This window comes from Biomphalaria glabrata, chromosome 12 (genome assembly GCF_947242115.1).
Source record: "Biomphalaria glabrata chromosome 12, xgBioGlab47.1, whole genome shotgun sequence".
Classification (NCBI taxonomy): Eukaryota; Metazoa; Mollusca; class Gastropoda; family Planorbidae; genus Biomphalaria; species Biomphalaria glabrata.
Window position 1 is genome coordinate 29400954 of NC_074722.1, and position 11014 is coordinate 29411967.

An 11014-nucleotide genomic window follows, 5' to 3' on the forward strand; every position below is an offset into this window, starting at 1 on the left:
ATAATAGTTTAAAGTCTTAACTTAATCCGAGAATGGGTGTGGAAGAAATATCGTACAGTTATCTAAAGAGACAAACACCCATATTATATATTTAACCATATCGGTTTGTCTGTAAAATGTTTTACATGTTTCGGATGTTCCTTCAGAGTTGAAGATAGTTTACTTCCTAGTCCAAACCTCCCACAGGACGGCGGTGGATGGGAGCGAGCAGGGTTTGAACCTGGGACCATCGATAAATCCAAACGACAGTCCAGCGCGCAAACCGCAGCCATCTGTGAATACTGAAGGATCATTTTCCCTTGATGGTAATAAACAAAATAATTAATTACCAGTATTTAATTGACTAATTGGGGTTTTTATCGTTGATTCATGTATTGTATTTGCCAATCAATAATTATGCAAAGTTTCAATTTGATCTGAGAATGGGTGTGGGAGAAATAACATGTTCAAACTTTTTACCAGTCCAACAGACAGACAGAGTGAGTAGATATAAGCTTTGTTAAAAGAAAACAAGTAGTAGCATACAAGCAAAAGACAACTCTTATAACCAAAGCTAACTTAAAGTAATACATACTTTCCAAGGATTTCCTTCGGTTCATACTTTGCATAAAACTCCTTTGCCTGATCTCTTGAAGGCAGATCATCAGGCTCATCTTTAGTCATGGTCATAGCTTTAAGAAAGAATCTTATAGAATCCTTTTAGAGAATGGTATAAGTAATAAGAGTGCTCCTGTAATCAATCCAAAGTATTCAGTTACATCTGAAATAGTTACAAATTGTATTGAGTTCTATGACAGGCTGTCAATCGAAAAAATATATAAAATCTAAACTTGAAAGAAAAAACAGAATTCATGTTCTTAAAGTCCTATACAAATCTTCTTAAAATTTGATTTCCATACATAATTTAAAAGAGACATGGTAGCAGAGTGGTAACGCAATTGATTTCCTAACTGAGAGGTTTGGGATTTTGAATTTCAGGATTTTTTGGACACCCTTGAATCAACCCAACTCTAATGGGTTAAAAAGTAAGAAATAATTAGATCTAGTTCCCCTTTCAGACCTTGTGATGTTAAGGTCATCTGTTTCTTTGGCCAATGGTTAATGAGCAGGGTGTCATGTGGCCAGAACAATGACCAACTGCCTTTTATTCCCCAACTAGGGTCAGGTACCCATTACAGTTGGGTGGACTCAGGGGCGCCCTACAAATCCAGAAATTCAAAATCCCTATCTTCACTGAGATTTGAACCCAGGCTCAGAAGCCAGCACTTAACCACTCAGCCACTGTGCTCCCAACTCTAATGGATACAGCCCAACTCTTTTGGACACACCTTATATTTTTTTAATGAATTAAAAGGTGATACAAAACAGTATACTAGATCTAACTAAGACTAGATCTCTACATTCTATATAGAATTAGAATATAGATCTAGACTAGAATAATCTAGAAAATCTAAATCTACTAATCTATATTATAGTAAGACTCAGTAAGTCTAAGACTAAATCATTATACATTTAAATTTAAATCTGACTAGATTGAATAGATAAATAATAAGATTCTAGATTTAGATATCTAGTAATCTAGTATATCTAGAATCTAGATCGATGTAGATCTACTAGTATTTGTATTATCTAGATCTAGATCTAGACTAGAAAATGAATTGTTAACTTATAATATAATTTATTTTCACTAATAAATAAAATAATTAAGAGTAGATCTATACTATGTAGATCTATAAGTATAAAGTAATAATAAAGTAATCTAGATCTAGATCTACAATCTACATCATAGACTAGGTGACTATAGATATATCTTCTAGTAAAATTGTAGAATAGATAGACTAGACTCTAGATCTTATAATTATAATTTATAGACGTCTTAGATTTAGATCTCTACTAGACTCTAGAGTAACTAGAGTCTAGACTAGATCTACTGAAATCTACTCTAGTGACTCTAGATCTAGTGACAATCTAGTCTAGATATTATAGATTTAATAGTAAATAGTATATACTTAAACTATAACTATATTAGACTCTATATGTCTATATTAACTATACATAGATCTAGATCTAGCTGTTTAATCTAGCTAGAAATCTAGATCCCGACTAGATCTAAATCTAGAGTCTAGATTTTAGATAAAATGATTAAAAGCATGACATTCACGATACAATCATAATGATAGTCTCTGATAGATCTAATTGAAGTAATTGATATAAATTATAAAGTTAGAAAAATTAAAATTTATAATAAATAGATCTAGTCTAGATCATCATCTAGATCTATATTAATATTTAATATATCAATATATCTAGATTCTAGATCTAGATCTAGATTAATTTATTTAATTTATAAAATAATAACACTGTCAGTGTGTCACTAGACTAGACTTAGACTTAGTGACTAGAGTAGTCTAGATGAGTAGAGCCTACTAGATTCTAGATCTAGAATTCTAGAGTATATCAGTTATAGCAAGATGAGGAATATTATTACCTAGGCGAGATCTAAATCCATGACATTCCGCTGTATAAAATTAAAGGACAGTTGAGTAAGCGTAATGTCTGATATTACCCGTTAATGCTTATCGCCATATTTAAAAATCGTATTCACGGGAATTAACTCATGTTATACATCCAAGTGCGAAAAAGAGCCCATGAATATGCTCCCCTAAAATCGGAAAATATAATAATAATAATTAGTCGACCGGCGGCGTAGCATATACGCCTTTTGCAGGGCCGGCCTTAGGCGTGACCTCCTAATGAACAAGTAAATGATATGATCCTATGTCGAAGGTGCCGCCTTAGGCCACTGCAACCTATGCGACCGCAGTGGGCCCCGCACTTTTATAGGACCCGAACTTTCATAGGATCCGCGCTAATTCAAGATGTATAAATTATTAAATAAACCATTTTATAACTTAAAACAGATGTCCCGCGCCCTCCTGTCGATTTACCAGGAGCTCCTTGAAATCTCCCGAAATTGCAAAATATACGAAAAAGTCCTTAAAATATACGGAATATATAGACAAAAATTGTCATTTTGGGGTGTCATTCAATATGGAGAACGCCAATCCTACGCGCGATAAATAAAAACGGCATTATGCATTAGCCGTAATTGTGTAATCTGGTGAAAGAAGCTTCTCGCGCCTCAAACTAATGAAGAATTACTTGATGTCAACAATTCTCAAAGATAGATTGAAACATTTGGTAATTCTTGCTATTGAGCGTGATCTATGTAGGAAACAGAATTGTTATGATATACTGTAGGCCTATGACTTTTCTACACGCGAGACTCGTAAAGTAATTCTGTACGTAGTAAAGAATGAATAAAATGCATAGATGAATTTATTTTCTAATACAAACTCTTCAATTTCACTTATTATCCGCTTCCCTACCCAAACTTGGCCCTGCGAAATCCGTTTCGCATAGGGCTCCCACAATGGTAAAGTCCGGCCCTGCTATTAATTTCACCTTGGTTAGGCCAATAATATGCATCCTCTAATTGGGACCCCTTAACTCAAGAAAAAAATTACGAAAATGGAACAGACACAAAATAGAGCAGTGAGACGTGACATTAAAATACCTATCTGCGTAGATACAGCCTTAGTTACACGAGATGTTTTTAACGGAATGCAGGAGACCAGCATTTTCAATTAAAATCGGCCACCTGAGCCGGCACCTTTGACACGGAGGTCACGCCTGAGCCGGCCTGAGCGCTTCTCTATTGTTACAGCTAAACTACGGGTCATTTGGGGACAACTAATAATGCATCTAATTAGCGTGTTTGTATGTCCGAAAGTTGCATCGCTCACAGGCAAAGAGCCGGGTATAGAGCTATATATTTATAATGCTAGACTAAAGTTTCGAGAACATTAGCAAATCTCGTAAATTTCTGTCTCACCCGTATACTTCAAAAAAAAAAATTAAAAAGGTTGTCATGTAAAGACTTGTGTTTTGAGTTGAATACATTTTACTTCCTAGTTTAAACCTTCCACAGGACGACGGGGAAGGCAGCTGGCAGGATATGAACTGTGGAGCGTTGAGACAACCGAAAGACAGTCCAGCGCGCCTGCCGCTCGACCAGGCAGTATATGTGTAGGCCTATATATTCGACAGCTAGAATTATGTTTTGTTATGTTTTTATAACTTTTATTTTGGCTGTACCATTTTGTAAGTGGTATGTTGATATTAATCAGTTTTGTTTCCGTCGTTACTAGACATAGATTTCATATGTTTCTTAAAAATTGTTTCCTTTTTATTTTTTTCCACCCTGTCTAAGACAATTTGTAAACAACCACGACAATTGAAGAGATCTATAGTGTATTATTCCATTGGCATATTCTGTTAAGTCATTAACATCTATTGAAGGTCATTGCTGTAAGGAAATCAGTAAAACTACAAATCACAATAAATTATTTATTGTCAGGGGGGAAAAATGGGGGGGGGGGGGGCGAGAATGAAACAAGTTTGAGAAACACTGCTGATGAGTTTCACTGGACTCAACGATAGTTTTGCGGGAATTCGGCCAGTGACATAAAGCCTATGTGTCGGAAATCTATATAAAATCTCCCCCCCCCCCTTTTCCAGGACACAAAATGCTGGACACCTCTGATTTATTGTATAATGGTAGCTTTTGAATTTATCAAAGGCAATCCAATAGGCCTAGTTCATTGACAGACCTTTCACTTTTTGAACGAAATCAATGTCATAAACGCAATCAGAAAGGGAGGGAGAAGATAAAGAGTGAAAATGAAAAAGAATGTTAATGATTATTTTAACATAGAAACATTAGGCCTAATAATCAGGATCAAGCGCTCTCGGTAAGAAACACTGTTTAAAATATTAGAGAAAAAAAAACAACATATTATTATAAAACTTATTTGGCGATAAAAATAGGAAGAGAACTCTTGTTTATACGGAAATCATTGGGTTTTATTTATGATAGCATCTAGGTTTTTCTGAGTCTTGCAAAGTTGGCTAGGACTGTTTAACACCTTACGTGGCATTACCCCAGTTACTTTTGTAAACACTGGTGTCTAAGGGCTATTCAAATCAAAATGATTGTTTTAAATATTTCAACATTTATCGTGACATTACTGAGTTTAATACAGTCTTCCGAGCAATACTTCATCAGCATAGATGCTCATGCGGAGGAATGTTTCTTCGATAAAGTAACCTCCGGCACCAAGATGAGTCTCATGTTTGAAGTAGCCGAAGGAGGATTTCTCGATATTGACATTAAAGTATGTCTTACTGACTTACTCTCTCTCTCTCTCTCTCTCTCTCTCTCTGTTCACTGAATATTTGTCATTGCTAGATCATCTAATCTAGTACTTTGAACTACTTTAAGTCTTAGGCTTAAACTAGACTAGATCTAGATTCTAGAACAACTATCTAGACTCTACTACTAGATCTAGAGTCTAGAGACTCTAGTCTAGAAATATTTAAATGTAGAATGAGAAATAAATTTGTCTTAGATTCTAGAGTCTAGTACTAACTAGTCTACTACTCTTAGTGACAGTCTTAGTCAGTTAAGTTAACTTAGACTTATGATATGTCACTTATTCAAAGTTATTCCAATATTTGCCAATAAGTTTCAATAACCACTTTAAAATTTAATTCAATCAGTGATGACTCAAGTCTCAGTGTATAAAAACTGTATTGTTAGTTTCAGTTTGTAGATCTAGTACTAGCTACTACTGAACTGAGTAGTATAGACTATACTATAGTATAGTAAAGTATAGATTTGGCCTATTATTATTAATCATTTTAAATAATCATTAGTCATAAGGTTCTATTCTAGATCTAGATTATACTGTATGTTATAATATTATTATACTGGCATAGAGGAAAGAAGCTGGCAGCTGAGACAGTTGATGAGATCTCATAAAGGCTGCAGGTCACACTGTTGAGACCCAAAGAAAAGCCCTTGTAACTTGTTCAAAACAGGCGCAGAAGACGAAAAGAAAACTTAATTTTATTATACCGCTGGTGAACAACAGAGATGTGGACAAATATGCAGGTCCCAACTGGTTTTGCATAGTCATGTGAGACACACACATCCTTTTCTTTGGAATCAAAGTCATTACTATTCATATATTTGCTTAAATAGTAGCTATACTGCAATAGTATAGCCAATGATAAATAATACCTGACTAGATCTAGATCTTGGTCTAACTTGGTCTAAATCTAGAACTGTTACTGTATGATATAATATATATGAGTATGTACTAATGGTAACTAATGTACACACCATGATTTAGTATGTTTATTATGTCGTAGAGAATAAACTGACTCAACTATGACTGTACTTGTGTAAAGTAATGTACAGTGTAAACTTTAGTGTAGTGTAGGTGACTAGATCTAGGTCTTACATACTTAACATAGTTTGACAGGGATGATACACTACTTAACACACAGACACAAATATATATATATAGAGAGAGACACACACACACTGGGTCCAATGAGGCACTTGCATCCTTTTTTAGAACTCAGGCACCTGGACTCTTTCCAGAAGTAGTCCTTTTCAATATTAAACCTGTTGGTGAGACATATCCTTCTTTTTCCTCGTTCTCATTATTATGTTGGAGCATTCATGTGACTGACCAATATATGATATGAACTGTGCAATGGTTTCCAAATTAGGGAGCTCTCCATTTATACTCTTTTACAGACCAACACACCATCCATTTCAACCAACTTCAGAGGGTGAACTACCTTATGACAAAGAATGGCCAATAAATGTCACCGGACTTTGTGACATAGCAAACAATTCAAAACAAAAATACAAGGCTCTCTTGCCCCGTACAATGTTTACAAGTAGAGAAAAAACGTAACAGAGTAGGGAGAAAGCAAAAGCCACTTGTCCAAACTACTTGTGACAATATATCATTTATGACTGACTTGACCAATATTTTGATATTAATAAATAAAATAGTACTTGTTCATAATTGACAGATATATGGACCAGATGGTAAAGTCATTCATTCCGGTGACAGGGAATCCAATGGTAAATACACTTTTGCTGCCCACATGGATGGTAACTACAAATACTGCTTCAGTAATGCCATGTCCACAATGACTCCCAAAATTGTGGTATTCTCTATTGACATTGGAGAGAAGCCCAAAGATGCTGCTGGAGAGGAGGGTGATGGTAGGTATTTCTAATGTAATTTCTAAAGAGCAATCTTAGAACTTTACTTTCTGTTTCTATGAAGTTTTAAAATTGACTTTCTTGCAAAAAAGCATGATTAAATAAAGTTGCTGTTTTTTGTGTTTTTTTTTAATTTACAAAATTGTGTTTTAAAATACTATCATTATATTATTAGGTTTATGTTTGTAATTTATAAATATGGTAATTTTACTGTGAAGGCTTGCCAAGGCACCAAGACCAACTTGGGCTAAACAAAAAAAAGCAACATTGATAGATCACTGTGTATGAGATATTCATTGTAAAAAATGTATTTGCTTACAAGAAGCAATATCATTTTTATAAAACCCTCTTGTTCCTTTCTGTAGACATGAAACAAATAGAAAATATTTTCCTGTGTGTTTTTTTACTGCCTTTAATTTGTATAAATCATCCCTCTTTAGCTAATCAGAACAAACTGACAGAGATGATAAATGAGCTCTCCACTGCCTTGACTGGGGTGAAACATGAACAAGAGTATATGGAAGTCAGAGAGAGGATTCATAGATCAAGTGAGTAGACAATTAGATGTGTGCTGTTCTTACAGAACTTTCTTCTACTATTTTTTTAAATATTATAAAACCTAAGAACTTGTAAAAGCATTGAATCGGTTTGTATTAATATTGAGTTAATAGAGGACATTTATATGTTGGTTGGTTATTCACCCAAGCTTATATTGACAAGAAGTTAAAGAAATATTGACATTCTGCAGTAAATGAATAAACTTTTTTTTTGTCCTCTGTTTTTAAATGTAATCAGCCGTTGCTTTCCTTCCTTCTTATTCAATCTCATCTGAAACCCTGGTATGTATTCTTGCATACTTTGTCATACAACACATTACTAAAGTTTTCTCTCTCTCTCTCTCTCTCTCTACTGACCTTTGTATTGTGCTCCTTACCATATGTTCTACTTTGATAATAAAATTCTCCACCTTCTCCTTTCAACCTATTAAAATAAACCTCCTAAGTTCATAACACTCAGTGGTCTGCCAGACCAGATTGAAAATTTGATATTTTCAGTAGTATCATCACACAGCACATCCTATTTCAAAAAGTTTAGAGTTAAGTTTTTAAGCCCCCGTTGTTTTTGCTGTAATTGATTTGGCACAACACATTCACTTTAGTAATACACACACTGTTATGGTTGAAATTTTGAAGTTCACAAAAGTAAATAGCACTATAATAGTTAAGAGATTACACTTTGTTTCTTTAGATCTGGTTTTTAGTTTTTATTATGGAAAAACTTAAACGTTGCTAACAGTTGAATAACTAATCCAGTATTGATGATGATACATATGGACTATTTTTCTTTAATTTTCAGTTAATGACAACACTAATTCCAGAGTAGTTTTATGGTCTTTTTTTGAAGCTCTGGTTTTGGTAGCAATGACCTTAGGACAAGTGTACTATCTGAAGAGATTTTTTGAAGTGCGGCGTGTTGTTTAAACTTTTGTGTTGCTTTGTATATGTATTTAGGAACTGTTATCATTAGGCATTTGTTTAAAAAAAAGGGACAAATGAAGAACATTATTAGCTTGAAAATATCATTTACTTGTGCATTAAAATACAATTCCAGATTGTATTATTTTTGTTAATTCTTATTTTGGCATTTTATTAAAAGGATGTTAAAATGCTCATTAACCCTTTACTGGTCTTAGTGCCAAAAAGATTACAAAATACAAAATAATCTGTGGTTCTTGTGATGACCAACAGGCCAGTAAAGGGCTAAATAGTAAATTGCCAAATAATAGAAATGATCAATGCCAATTATGATTTAGTACATTTTATATGGTTAAGATGTGTGCTCCAATAGCCAACTCTTTAAAACTATAATTAATTTGTTAGTAACCCTCACATTTATGGTTACAAGGAATTGAATCAGCAGCAAGTCTTTAAACTTCTTGACTTTGAAAACAGTAATAGTCATAGGTTATTTAGTTATCTTACACCTATGCTATGTCTGAGATGGGTTTGAATAATAATTATTATTATTTATTTTTTATCTCAACATCTCATTTCTTGTTACTTACATTATACATTTAATGTTTGACTTTTTTTGTTTCTCTTTTTTTCTCTTGTGTATGAAGAGCATGAAGAACATTTGTTTCCCGTTGACTGGATGACAATCTTGAATTTTTGTTTTTGTTTCTGATAGTGGTGTGTCTTCATGAGTAAATGTTTGGCTTGGGGACAGCGCATTTTGAATTATTAATGCCTGATGCAAATGTATCATTTTTTATCTTTAGTGAATGTTTATTAGACAATTGTCAAAAAATTTGCCCACATTTGATTGGTGTGTGTGAAACAAGATACTTGTGTGTGTGCATGCTTATTTATATTCATTTCCAATTTTATAATAGGGGTACTAGTTTTTATTTTACATTAAAGGCTGGAATAACTTGAAGGCATTAGCCCGATCCCAGAGAAAAATCTCATGCTCCACCTTTATATAAGTAAAATGTGCTTTTTTTTTTTTTTTTAAATAAACAATTTCATTTGAAGATTAATTTTGTAGCGTTGCTTTTTTCTTTTTGTGTGGCACCACAATCTGACAGTTTATGCGGTTTATTTTTTTATGTCTTAGGTAATATTTTTTTTAGCTTTTTTTAAAAAACTGTTCAATAATATTCCAATCTCGCTGTTATAGTGAGATAATCATAGTCTTAATTTTAAAACTAAACCAAAATAAATTGAACATTGGCTAGAATCTTATAGACTTTAAATATTTTCTGTTTATATCTGTGTATTTCTAAGTTAACACACCATTTTTTGAGTTTGAACTTTGCTAATAGTTACTAACATTTGTCCTACCTGTCTTTGTTGTTCTTTTTTATTTATTTAAGTAGTATTTACTATCAGCATAGTTGGTTAGCCATGTTTTTGTGTTTTTATTCTGCCATTTTGTGTGATTTGAATGAGTCTTGTTATATTTATATATATAAATATTGTTCATTCTTTGAGGCTGTATGTTTGATATTTTAAGTTGTAAACACATTCTTGACTAGTTTGTTATTTATCAATCTTTAACGCCTTGTCTAGTTTTTTTTTTTTCATCCAAAATAAAACTGAAGGAAAATGCTTGATGTTATTTCTTATTTGGTACAATCCCTTTTACAGGAACACTCAGAAACATCTTGCCATTTTTGACAACTTGACTTTCAGTTTTCAAATTTTAAAGAAATGGTGGCTGCAACATCATGTGGAATGCCTTTCAGAGTGTCATCATTATAGTCCCTAGTTTAAGCCCTACCCAGTGCCATCCTCTCATGTACCACAGAAGGTTTAAAATGAGTACATAATAGTCTTACATTATTATTATAGCTTTTATATAGCGCTACTTTCATGCTTATAGCCTGCTCAGAGCGCTTTGGTCCAATCTCATTTGTGGACCATTTCTGAAGGAAGGTCTAAAACATAAAAAAAAACAGTCAGACCCTTTTTTTTTTTTCAAATTTTTGTCTGTAATGCCAGGTACCGGTACTACCAACAGTCTATATTTTCTTTATATAAAGAACATCAAACATTCACTTTTTTATTTTATATCACAATATATTCTTTAATTTCAAAAGTTTTTTGAGTTTTTTTTTTTTTTACTCATTTAAAAAATAATTACTCTTAAGGTGACCACCCTAATGTAGAATGCATATTGGAATAACTGAAAAACTGCTGTAACATTAGATTATTAATCAACAATAAAAAGTAAAAATTCAAACGATTAATATTTCTTATATGATGTAGCACTAATCACAGTAAATAAGTTTCTATATCACCACTTTATCTTTGACACCCTCGCTAAAAGAAATATACTTCCACTTAAAAAAAAAAAAAT

At 33.1% G+C, this 11014-nt stretch overlaps 2 protein-coding genes across 2 annotated transcripts in view; one reads left to right on the forward strand and one right to left on the reverse strand.

The window, feature by feature from the left end:
• The window catches only part of LOC106070907 (phosphorylase b kinase gamma catalytic chain, skeletal muscle/heart isoform-like), a 34594-nt gene extending 31988 nt beyond the window's left edge, over positions 1 to 2606 (reverse strand). Inside the window, exons 1-2 of the mRNA XM_056007249.1 lie at positions 2489 to 2606; positions 575 to 760 (exon numbers count right to left, since the gene is read on the reverse strand). Of these exons, the coding sequence (XP_055863224.1) occupies positions 575 to 669 (95 nt within the window). The 5' untranslated portion in view covers positions 670 to 760; positions 2489 to 2606. The remainder of the gene's footprint in view (positions 1 to 574; positions 761 to 2488) is intronic.
• Positions 2607 to 4940: 2334 nt separating this feature from the next.
• Positions 4941 to 9662, forward strand: LOC106070911 (transmembrane emp24 domain-containing protein 2-like). Its single transcript, XM_013230905.2, has 4 exons — positions 4941 to 5237; positions 6955 to 7150; positions 7591 to 7698; positions 8507 to 9662. The coding sequence occupies exons 1-4, from the start codon at positions 5052 to 5054 to the stop codon at positions 8629 to 8631; spliced, it is 615 nt and encodes a 204-aa protein (XP_013086359.1). The 5' UTR covers positions 4941 to 5051; the 3' UTR covers positions 8632 to 9662.
• Positions 9663 to 11014: the final 1352 nt, after the last annotated feature.